Genomic DNA, 12,537 nt, shown 5'->3' on the forward strand with positions numbered 1-12,537 from the left:
TCTACTCGATAATTATTTATGACCATGAAATGAACTGATTAATCTTTTCTGGTTACATAAGGTATTCCTTGGCCTACCGCCAGCAAGCAAGATGGAGATGATGATACTATCGAACTTCACAGACGATAGTAGCAACAGAACCATTAAAAAACAATTCGTTTTTAAACCAACTTATCCAGGAATCAACGAAATGTTGCTCATCTTATCCATATGCATGATGATCTTTGGAATCACGGCTAACACCTTCGCCTTGATATTCAAAATTCAGCAACTGCTACGTAACAAAATGACTCATATTCAAGTAGCTTTTAGACGGTCAGTGACCTCATACCTCATGGTCAGTCTTTCTATCTCGGACATATTGACCTCAATCACCAATCCAACTATAGCAATCTTGGAAACTTTTGTCGAAGGTCTGCAAAGAGGATGGCCTTGTAAGATTAGTCGCTTTTTTCTGGGCTGGTCTTTGGCCATTACTGTACACAACTTGTTTCTCGTATCAATTGAACAGTATTTTTGTATTTATCATTGGCAAAACCTCCCTTCACCTTCATTTATAAGACTATCAATTGTTCTAGTTTGGATTGAGGCTTGGATAGTGTCTTCAACGTTTTTCTTGGCTATTGATTCCCAGGCAATAGATTTTAGCTCGCACCAGTACACCATTGTTTGTAAGTTTGATTTGGAGCATTCACTCCCTCGTTTGGCTTATCTTATCTATTTTATCTTAGTTTACTTAATTCCCCTGTCATTTATGTTTTATTCAGCTTTTTCCATTCTTTATTCAAATAAAAGAAAAAACACATCAAAACTAACAGTTCTCCAAAAACATAATTTCAAAAAAGCTCGTATTTTCACGAATATAATTTTGGGTTTCACGATGCCTTATTCGCTCATCCTTCTCTATGGAATCGTTTCCATCTTCAAGCCAAAAATATCTATTGAGGCGGATTTCAGTATTCGGTATTTTGCGGCTTTATTAGCTTTTTCTAACTGCTGTATTAATCCATTAATCTACTTTTTTCGCTGCAGCAGATTTCGAAAAAAGGTTTTTCGGGAATTGAGAATGCCACTTAAATCTATTCATCCTATGACCCAATCCAAGTAGTTTTTTTTTTTTTTTTTTTTTGACACAAAAACGAAAAAAAATAGAGGCTATTATTTGCGTTTGAGTCTGGCTAAGTTAACTATATATCTTTTTGGTTAACCCCCAGTTAATACGAATATAAATATCTAACATATACACATGTACAACAGAAAATTATAAATATATATTATAGAATAATAGTTATGAGCTGAAAAGAGATGAGGTCTTGGATATCTCTTGACGTTCTTTACGTGGTCTTGTACCATCGAATCACTCGCTCCTGTACAAAATTGAAAATGTATAGCTTACACGTAATTTAATAACGTCATAATATCATGTAATAGTTGTCAATATGTTATATACTGCTGATATCAATAAAAAGTTTGTTCAGACCCTCGAATATGACACGAAAACACTCTTTGCCTTGGGCGTAACGTTTTCCCATTTCAGACCACGTGTCATCCTCTTGAGAATAAGAATAATATTCATATTGTCTTCTCATGCGCAACCGTTAAACAAAGAAATAATACTCTAGAGAATGACATATGGTCTGAAATGGAAAAACAACCTTACGCCTAAGCTTAAGAGGTATATTCATATAATTATCGATGTGAGACTTCGTCGTGCGTGCGTGTAGTCTTAGAGCAGTTTTTGCATGACTGTGAAAACTTCAAAACCGTATGCGTGCCTTGCCGTGACCGTGATGGTTTCTAAAATTTTGATTGGCTGATTTTTTTCTCGCGCAATTTGATTGGTCTGACAGTGCCGTGACCTTGGCGTGACCGTGTCTGCGACGGTTTTATGCTGCGTTCCAGGTATTTGATTGGATGGAGAGTAAATTTTCGAGCAGTGTGATTGGTCTGGCGTATCTCTTGTCGTGTAACATCTTTTTCACAGTCATACGAAAACTACACTATATAAACATGGGTTGCAGTGCTGGTCTGGTTTGTATTACCCTTAAATGTAATAATACCCATAAATGTAATACCCACCATAAATGTAATAACAACCATAAATGTAATAACAACCATAAATGTAATAACAACCATAAATGTAATAAAATTTGGCCATGAATGTAATAATCAAAACCCACCATAAATGTAATAACCCTCCAACCATAAATGTAATAACTAAGTATTTCGGAGAGTCAAACAAAGTGTTCAATCAACAAACAACTCTGAGCAGCATAATAAGCCTGCGTAAACCAAAACACTCAAACAAATGCTGCTTAGAATTGGTTGTTGATTGAACACTTTGTTTGACTCTCCGTAAGTACTTGGTTATTACATTTATGGCTATAGGACATTATCCTAAGTAGTGCATGAATTAAGGGACGATTGATTGGCCTTTCATTCCTGTCACGATACAAACTCCATACGACGCCTGAACTTCTTCATTCTTCATGGCATATAGTTTTGCTATTTTCAACTATCAAGTTTGGGGGGGAAAAAAAAAAAAACGGAAAAAAATTCTTTATTCTTTTGGTTCCTCAAAATATTCTCAAAATTTTGACGCCCCATGCATGTGATTTCAAAGCAGCTCAGTTTGGAGGGCAAAAAAAAAAAAAAAAGAATTTCAAGCTCCTGGGAATTGGAAACCTATATGTCCTAGGGGGCCTGTTTATAGTTTTTAATTAATACAGTCAACCCAGACGGAACGCCCAAGTGCTTTACCCAGTCCCCACTCGACAAATTCGTACCCAACCTCCTTTCTCAATCGTTTTTGTAAGAGCCAACGTTGTATGGCAAATGTTGGAACTTAAAAGTCACTGAGATAAGAAATATATCAATCAATTTGTATGGTTAAAGTAGATTATCATAAATTATGACGTCACGCTTCTCATGACGTCATTTATGTGTCGCTAATTTAGAGCGCGCGAGTCTGATCTGTGTTCGGAATTCCATTCTTAGTTTACTGCAGTGACGATGGGTTGAGTCGAAACTGGAAAGAAGATCTAATACCCAAAATGGGTGAAAGTATTCTTTGCCGAAATTTGATTGAGGTTCCAACAGACTTTCTAACCAGAGAGGCTTTCAGGATGAACGTTCGTGAACGAGACCTTCTTCCTCCACCCGGGTGAGTCTTCACTGATTTCTTCACTTAAAATAAAGTAAATACAACGTCCTTGTTTTACTAGGGTATAATAGCGCTTGTGGCTAAATAATCCTGTGGCTCTTGTTGATTTGCATTTGGTTTATTTTGAGTTGATTTTTGTGGAGATGGGAGGCTAAAACTGGACAAAACCCTCAAAGCACAGGAGGGAACCAACAAACAACTCTTTTCACACACTACACAGGAGAGAACCAACAAACAACTCTACTCACACACTACACAGGAGGAAACCAACAAACAACTCTACTCACATACTACACAGGAGAGAACCAACAAACAACTCTACTCACACACTACACAGGAGAGAACCAACAAACAACTCTACTCACACACTACACAGGAGAGAACCAACAAACAACTCTACTCACACACTACACAGGAGGGAACCAACAAACAACTCTACTCACACACTACACAGGAGGGAACCAACAAACAACTCTACTCACACACTACACAGGAGAGAACCAACAAACAACTCTACTCACACACTACACAGGAGAGAACCAACAAACAACTCTACTCACATGACACCGAGCCCGGAAATGTGTTTAGATAATACCTACTTTTGATAATGCCAGTAAGGAATGATGCTTTAATAATAAGAAATTGTCTGAATTGTCCCTACTTCTTTTAAATTAATTCAAAGAACAATTAAATCTTGGAGTAAACGTAAAAGCTAAAGTAAAAGAATACCAATATGCACGTGCACGCATAATTAAGAACGCCATTTTGAATTTTGAAATTAAATGGCTTTCGAATAGCTAAGAAATGATAAAATTTTTCTATTTCATAAACAAAACAAAAGCAAAAAACAAAAAACAAAAAAACAACACCGACATCTGTAGTAACTTTTCGCCAATTTTTACGGCAAAAAAGCTTATTTTATAAAAGCGCTACTCTGTAGTAAAAGGCACATGTAAGATATATATATATGTACAGGAAAAAGTGTATATTGAAACTCTTTTTCTGTCTATCTTGTACCATTTTTGATTTTCAATCCAGCTCACAGAATTGACAACAACGCAGTCGAACTTTCGGCCTTTTAATCAACTGACAAACGAACATTATTTAATAGAAACTCAACTCCAAAAGTAAACAAAGGATGACATAACATACTTGAAAATTTTAGAAAACAAACAAAGCATCGATAAAATTAATGGATTGTAAACTACAGTGAGATTTCGAACAATTTAGTGGAATTCTTGGCAACCTTTCATACGATTAGGCCCTTTTAATTTACGTTGCTTTTAAGATAAGTTTACAAAACCTTTAATTTGGAAGCATTCGCTATATTAGAATCTCGCCCTGGAGGGGTGGGGGTGATTTTGTTTAACGTGCGCATCCAATCTTGACGGGCCATGCCACAAAACTGTAAAAATTAAATTCCGTAAAATTGAGAAGCCAGTTTTATATTTAAAGTCGAGAAGAATCAAATTTATGGACTCTTATCGATAAAAATTCCATAGTGTACAATGCATGACTCGTGTTCCGTCAAGTTCCTTAAATTTGGATGCGCACGCAACCTTGAGAAAACGGTCTATATATAGACACACTGATACGAGGCTAACCCCATGTGATACGCTATAAAATCAAAGAACACAGCGGTTATTTGGAACTCCAGAAAGGTCTATTCTCATTCTACCTGTTTTTATTGAGTGAGAAAGTTAGCCAAACTTATTTCACTAAGGTAGTTTGACTGGGTATTTATCTTTTCTATAGGTTTATCAAGTATCCAATCAAAGGAGCTGGTCTGTGGGGAGTACATGGCGGTCTAGAGAAGTTACCAATGCTGGCGACTGTTCCATCAACGAAGATACCTGGAATCATAAAAGAAATTCATGATAGGTAATGTGTAGATATTATAGTATTTTTTGGGTGCATGTTACGTCATAATCGCCATGTTGGTCGACGATAACAGAGTATTTCTTATAGAGCGTTTTCACGTGACGTCACAGCGGCCATGTTGGTGTACGAAAAAATTTTTTTTCCATACTCGGGGAATTGAACTCCATTTTTATACAAAAAATGTGCAAAGAGTTTCTATTGTTTGGTACACCAATATGGCTGCCTTCTAACGTGAGTAAAACGATTATTCTATTAATTTAAAATTCTCTTATTAGACCAACTAACGTGGCGGCTGTTTCATTATTATTCATATCACAAGGGATTTTGAGTCATGTGGTTGAACCCCAAGAAAAATAGATCCCTCAAAGTACTTCGTAATGCAGCTCAAGGGGACCATAGGGTCACAGAGGAAACAACACGTGCGCGGTACTGATCTAATTCAGAGCACCGCTAACTCAGCACGGATAGATCAAATTCAAATTCTTCGAGTTTTTGGGACATATTTTTTTCCATATTTCGAAAACCAACTTTTTTTTTGTTGATTTTTCCCTTTTTTGTTTTTTAGTAAACATAAGCCTTGTGTTATAACATCGATAACAATACCTGGGGAAAAGGCAGAAGATGAAAAGTAAGTGTAGAGTACCGTCACGTGATCAAGAATGCGCAGTAAGTTAGTGCGCAGTAAGGTAGTGTACTATCATACGTACGTGGTTAAGAATGTGCAGTAAGCTAGTGAATTATCACGTGATCAAGAATGTGCAGTAAGGTAGCGCGCAGTAAGGTAGGGAACTATCACGTGATCAAGGATGCGCAGTAAGCTAGTGTACTGTCACGTGTTCAAGAAGGCGCAGTAAGGTAGTGCACTGTCACGTGATCACGAATGTGCGGTAAGCTAGTAGACTATCACGTGATCACGAATGCGCAGTAAGTTAGTGTAATGTCACATGATCACGAATGTGCGGTAAGCTAGTGGACTATCACGTGATCAAGAATGCGCAGTAAGCTAGTGAACTATCACGTGTTCAAGAATGCGCAGTAAGCTAGTGTTCTATCACGTGACCAAGAATGCGCAGTAAGCAAGTGCGCAGTCGGCTATTGCGCAGTAAGCTAGTATGCTATCACGTGTTCAAGAATGCGCAGTCAGCTAGTGTACTATCATGCACGTGTTCAAGATTCAAGAATGCGTAGTAAGCTAGTGTACTATTACGCGTAGTGATCAAGAATGCGCAGTAAGCTCGTGTATACTAATTTTCATGTATTCCATTTTTCAGAGATCTCTTACCTCTGATAAGAAGAAACATTGAGTAAGTATGGAAATAATGCATGTGCAACAATATTCCTACGTTAGCTAGTACAACGACTTTTTAGTATAAGATATTTATAGTAAATCCATGCTCAAACAAGTGATTCCTTATTATTTTATAACTACAGGAGCGCCAGATTGCCTGAGTGTCTTTATCCAAATCTCTACACCAGTCATATTTCCAAGTTTGAGGTTTTCCCTCGCTTTGATCCAGTGTACTCTCAATACGATGGTAAGATATAAAAAAGCCGCTTATTAGTCATCTGAAATGATTTTTCCTTGAACTCTAGTCAGCAATAGCTACTATTGGCGACGTTTTGTCAGTAAAGAGTTTTCTTCACTCCCTCGTTAACTTGTTGTGATAGTTCTGAACAAACACCACACGAAACAGCTGAAACGGTAGATACCAGCCCACGTGCTTTCGTTTGATTCATTGGAATGTTATTTAGTACATTAGCGAGTTAATATTGAGAGCAAAAACACTAGCCCACTTCCGAGATATGCTTCGCTTGTCACGCACACAAGTTTCAATGCGCGGCTAAGTACACAATGTTTACTGTTTCGTAGCAGGAGAAATGAATGGCCTCTTGGCCTCGTACTGAAACCTTTTCTTATGCACGCGCCGCAGAAGGGATCAGTGTGTGTAGACAGACACTCGGAGTCTTGGACAAGGGATTTATAAGCGCAAGAGGCCAGAAAGAGAAAAAGGACGATCCTGTATGAAATTCTATTTTGTTTTCCATTTCCTAGCCTTCCGCCTACCGCATTTTCTCAAGATTAGGGCTGTACACCGAATATTAACCTTTGCGCTTCCCGACAGAGCTCAGTATGTGACGTTCCATGAGTTATACCTAAAACGATAATTATTTTGCCTTTATTGCAGGTATAAGCCGACGAACCTTAAAACAGGTACGCAAATATTTTAGATTACACAATCACATCATCCTGCCAAACTTTCGAAATCAAATCCCCTGGGATGGGATTTAGTCTCTAAGCGATGCGCATTCATATAGGACAATGAAGTCGCTGTTTTTGGTACGCATTATTGTCATTAATATTCGAATCTATTCTACTGATGGAACTGACTCTGAACGAAGACGCAGCTAAAGGTACGTATATCGATGTCTTGGTAGACGTCCATGTAGGTGGCGTTGATTTCTTTGCTTTCGGACCTTATGAGATTCAGTAGGGCGAAGCCAGGAAGATGACCTTAGCACAATTTCAAAATGGTTTTCCATGCAATGTCATCCTTGGAGTTGTGTTCTTGTATTTGAATTTGTGTCTGTGTATTGCACCTCTGTGGGCCAACGTACCGTTTTCACTAGCAATTAAGGCAACGGCAAGAGCGAGGGCGCACGCATTAAAACCCGTTTCAAAAACGTGCTCGTATCATGGACCAGCAACGCCGTCCTTGCTCCCTGTTTACCGCGGTTGAAACCTGCACAGTGTGCTTGCGCGTGAAACTATTTACTGCCTTTGGGAAAATGAACTCTGTCAGGAGACGAGAGAAGTCAAACATTTTAAGTCTCCGTTCTAGACATCACGTTTTCTGATTGAATGCTAACTTCTTTTGATTCTCTCTGCTAGGAAATTGGTCCTGCGACACAAAATGCTCTTGATAAGCTCTCAGACGTTTTATATCGAAAAAGTCTTTACGAGACAGACTTCCAACCATTTGGTCCAGGAAAGGAATCTTCGTTGAATCTGCCAGGAATCGAAAATCAAGAGACAAGCAACCAGCGAAGACCAGGAGTTTCAACAAAGGTGTCGGAAGCGACCGGGTGTGAGAAGGAGTTACCAACAGACATTGCGGCAACTGGGGTGACAGAGAAGGACGAAGACGAGGAGGAGGAGGAAAAGGATTACAGCTCATGGAAAGAAAAAGTAAAGAAAGCAAAAGCGAAGTGGCTTTACGAAAAGAGGAATGCTTCAAACGTCCTTCCAACACGTTCACCTTACCAAAAACCACGGGGTAACAATACTGGATTTCTCACAAGTATCACTCTACCTCAGTGTTTGCAGGATTCTTCTCTGGGCTCCAGCACAAAAGCGGTGTCTTTTGAGAGTCTGGCGTGTTCGAAAGCTATCCAAAAAGTAGCAATGGCAAAGAAGCTTGGTGACGTTGGCTCTATTGTGAGGCTTCCGTCTGTCCCAGGTGGAATGCCAAAGGACATCAGATTGTCTTCACTTGGTGCTATGATATGCGATCTACCGCAGTACACAGACGAGAGTTTACATCAACAACGGAGGAAGAAACTGCCTTTGATGGTAGGGATGAGATTCAAGACTGATGCGCATGTCAAGTAAGTCTTCTATTTTTCTTTCTTTTTTCTTGTTGTCTGCCTGCCTGCCTGCCTGCCTGCTTGGCTGTTTGGCTGTTTGTCTGTCATTCTTGTACCTAGACTCTTCTCAGCGGGAAAAATCGAGTTTTCTTAAGAAAGTTGGGGGGTTTGGATACGAGGATGGTCTGTCTGTGAGTCTGTCTGTCTGTCTGCATGTCTCTATCTTTTCAGCTGTCTTTCTTTTGTTCTTGTAACCGATGGTAACACTTTTAAATAGCGACAAAAAGTACGTGGGCTCTTATTACTAAATCCACTAACATTGCGCATGCGCGTTCACCGTCTAGCAAATTTCTAATCCGGTCGACACTAAAATGGTCTCAAATGAAACCAAACATTTGCTCGTAACACTTCCGCCCCCGCTAATAACTAGTAAAGTCTAAAGGAAACGGAATAAAGTTATTTTGGCGCCATTATAACTTCAAATTATTCGTGGTTTTAGCTCTACATCCTATAAACTCCAAATCCGTTGTTTCTTTTTCACAGGTTTCACAAAGAACATCCCGAACCCATACCAGATCTTCGCGATTCAATTATCGACGGCAAAAAGCATGTCTTCTTTGGTGCGCATGCGACGTTGCTCCGATAAATTCCAACATGCATCACGTGATCAAACTTCCCAACCAATCCAATTGCAACACGTGAAAATATGAAAGAACGAAGCGGTTACCGACAAAAGGCATTGCAAATAAGCTCAGTAGATGAAGTCCTCAGCTCATAGCGTCATTAAAAACTTTTTTGAAAGTCCGTTTAGATTTTTTCAGCTTTATACAAATAATATTTTGAGTTAATGATATAATTTTCCTCCCTCTTTTATTGTTAGTTATAGCGCTATGAAATTTGTTTGTGTTCGGAAATCAGGTTTCAGAGTTTAACGATTGAAGACTTAAATTTATTCCCCTCTTTTAATTAAGATTTTTATAATTTAAGTTGTGTTTTGATTATTTTTCGTTCCGTCCTATTTGGCGAGAAGAAAAAAGCTGGAAAATAAACTGTAGAGGACTGATCTGTAGGTTAGTCCTCAACATGAAAAAATGAGTTGGGATTAATGTAGCTTGTTGAATTTTTTTGAGGGAAGGCTTGACACTTAAGAACACAGAGAAAAATATTTCACTCAAGAGAGAGCTAACTTTTGGATGCCGCCAAGTTTAACGATTGTAGAGATTTCTAAACCTGCGAATTGATGAAAAAAATTTTCCTATATTACTATGATCTAGAAAATTAACGAGAAAGTATAAACTTATTTTGGCAACTTATTGACGAACGAGAATTTGCAAAAATTTTGAATTCCCAAAAGTAGCTTTATCTCCCAAAAAAAAAGTGATATACCTACGAAATCCTCAGTTGCATGTAGTGTGACAAAAACTGCCGGAAAACATTTGTCCTAAAATTTCAACACAAACTGTAAGCTAGAATTGATTGACAAACGATGACGGTTCTTACGCGCGCGCGCCAGTATAATTGCTTTTTAAGACCGAAATTAAATCTCCTAAATGAGTTGTATGTGTTTTAGAAAGACAAGTTTAATGTTCTTGCTAAACTGTTTATTCTAGAGTGTTTGTTTAAGTACTCCAATTGTTTTAAAAATCCAATTTCAGAATTCGTATATTGCATTCCAACAAGAAAGGGCGTGTCGCTATGGAAACATTTGGCGTTGAGAAACGTCCAATATCGACGCTGCTAACAGAAATATGTATATATATATATATAACTTACGATTAGGCAAGCGAAAAGTTGGCGAAAATTTAAGCTTTTTCTCCGATCAACTAAAATTTTGTGGGTTTTTTTTAGTTTTCTGAATTGTAGCTGGGAGGACAATTAAAGGAAAAAAAGTTGTTAGTAACAGAGTAACGGTTACCCCATTCCCGATTAAACTTGTACTCGGACAAGACATGGTATAAAGGAAGACAATTGCGATAACAAAGTAACAAACGACTGGTGTGAAGTTAAAAAGATAAGGTTTAGCCATGAGCATAGCGTTTGTTAACTGGAATTTTTATCTAATTATATATTTTTTTAAGTTAAAAGTTTGGTCTCATGCTTGCATTATACGGCGTACGGGTTTGACTCTAATTAGTTTTCGATATTTTTAGTTATTGTTTCTTTTTTTTTTTGACTTTACCGTATTTTCAACAGTTATTTGTTTATTGTTTTGGTGTAGTCTGATCCCGATATTCAATGTCGGGGAACATTATATTCACCAGTATGATATTTGGGAACTTCTTCGTAGCAAAAGCGCTAGCTCTTAGCTAGGCAGTATCCCCAGATTTGCCGCATCTATGCATTCCACTGACCATGCAAAAGGGTTTTGGTCGTCTTGGCCGTTCGTAGTGGTTTTCACTGAAACGTTTTTAGCCGTCTTTTTCTCTATCGGAAACATCTCGATATTCCACTGGGATATTATCTTCTAAGATTACTACCAACATGATTTGTTAATGTAGCAGCTTATAATATAGAATTATTAATAGAATACAATCTAAGTAATATAATCAAATCATGCCTGAATGTCAGAGAGCAGTCCAAATCACCAGCGATACGAAACACCCACATTTTACTCTCCCTTTGTCAAACAAACAAAACCCGCCTTCGGCTTCTTCGCATCTTGTGAGGCTAAATTTTAAATGGAAAAAAAAAAAAAAAAAAAAATCTGTTGAAATATATATATCGTAAAATTATCGTAAGATATCAATCCTCTAGGACTAAATTGGGAAGGGATAATATATATTGTGCAGTGTAAGTTTTGAAGTACGCAGAAAAGTTAACACTTTAAGTTGTATGAACGTTCGGTCCTGCGTGTTGTTCCTTTGCTCCATACTCACAGCAGGCATCAACTATGAGGACTCTGTGTTTTGAAGTTGAAGATTTTCGTTAAACAAAGTGTTCAACCGACTAAAAATTTACAGTAATGAGGGAAATAATCATAGCAAGTTACTTTTTTAATGTCTATGATTGTGAAAGTCAACTCTAACAACTTAACCCCTTTCTATTCAGCTAGTAATCTAATCTCTTCGTTCATCTATCCCAAAAGTTTTTTTCTTCAAATTCATACAAAAAACAGCTGTGATTGTCCAAAGCTTTCCTGAAATGAATAGTGGTATCCATGACAACAGGATTGGTCGGTCAACTAGAAGTGTTCTCACTTCTACTGATCTACCAGATTGATCAACAACACACACACAAAAAAAATCGTTTTTCTAGCTTTTTTTAAATCGCACTTTTATATACTATAGATATCCTTTTCCTAATACTTTAGTTATTATGGCAAATCATTTTAACTCGTTTAAAGCTAGTTGTTTGAACTTTGGTATGAAGTTTTTTGTTTCTTTTGTTTAAGACAATAAAAATGACAAGGTTTGTAGTACGGTTTGAAGTCTTAATTTTTTCGATATTTTAATGATTATTTTAGACTGTTATTTTGTTATTTTAAACGTAGGTGTTTTAAATGACCATCAAAGGCATCGAAAAAAGCCCCAAAGATGACTTTAAGACTAATCATCCGTTGTCTTGGTGTTTTAGAGTCGTTAATACAAGCTATTATTACGAAATCTTAATGAATATATATTGGAAGAATTATACGACCACTTTCCTAATATATGAGGAAAAATATTTTTAACTAGGAAGTTAAGAATAATAATTGATCTTTTGTCACTAGCTGAAAGAAACTAAGTAAAAAAAAAATCCCTGATAGTGCTATCGTATTCTATGAATATTTTGTGGGGAAAAAAATAATAATAATAAAAATAAAAAAAGAAATAAAGAGATTTAAATTAAAGAAACTACAAAAATAATAAAAATAAAGTAAAGGGCATTTCTTTCGGATAGACTGACTTTTAATACGAGGAATCGAAAAA

The 12,537-nt window shown here is 37.2% G+C and overlaps 1 protein-coding gene and 1 long non-coding RNA gene across 2 annotated transcripts; one reads left to right on the forward strand and one right to left on the reverse strand.

The window, feature by feature from the left end:
- Positions 1–2,972: 2,972 nt before the first annotated feature.
- Positions 2,973–10,184, forward strand: LOC116305019 (uncharacterized). The gene is made up of 8 exons (XM_031714838.2): positions 2,973–3,163; positions 4,919–5,044; positions 5,610–5,672; positions 6,316–6,348; positions 6,476–6,579; positions 7,231–7,256; positions 7,935–8,650; positions 9,173–10,184. The coding sequence occupies exons 1-8, from the start codon at positions 3,054–3,056 to the stop codon at positions 9,273–9,275; spliced, it is 1,281 nt and encodes a 426-aa protein (XP_031570698.1). The 5' UTR covers positions 2,973–3,053; the 3' UTR covers positions 9,276–10,184.
- Positions 4,411–10,108, reverse strand: LOC116305020 (uncharacterized). Its single transcript, XR_004198120.2, has 2 exons — positions 10,016–10,108; positions 4,411–5,016 (listed from the first exon to the last, which is right to left on the reverse strand). It is a non-coding gene; the product is annotated as an uncharacterized LOC116305020 (long non-coding RNA).
- Positions 10,185–12,537: the final 2,353 nt, after the last annotated feature.

Source organism: Actinia tenebrosa, unplaced genomic scaffold (genome assembly GCF_029948245.1).
Source record: "Actinia tenebrosa isolate PJP-AT-01 unplaced genomic scaffold, QUT_ActTen_1.0 PGA_scaffold16__25_contigs__length_10494907, whole genome shotgun sequence".
NCBI classification, from domain to species: Eukaryota; Metazoa; Cnidaria; class Anthozoa; order Actiniaria; family Actiniidae; genus Actinia; species Actinia tenebrosa.

Bases quoted from the DNA above. Each gene is read 5' to 3' on its own strand.
- LOC116305019 (XM_031714838.2), top strand. From the start codon at position 3,054: ATGGGTGAAAGTATTCTTTGCCGAAATTTGATTGAGGTTCCAACAGAC. The intron at 5,045-5,609 runs GTAATGTGTAGA...TTTGTTTTTTAG, and splicing joins ATAAAAGAAATTCATGATAG to TAAACATAAGCCTTGTGTTA. The intron at 6,580-7,230 runs GTAAGATATAAA...CCTTTATTGCAG, and splicing joins AGTGTACTCTCAATACGATG to GTATAAGCCGACGAACCTTA.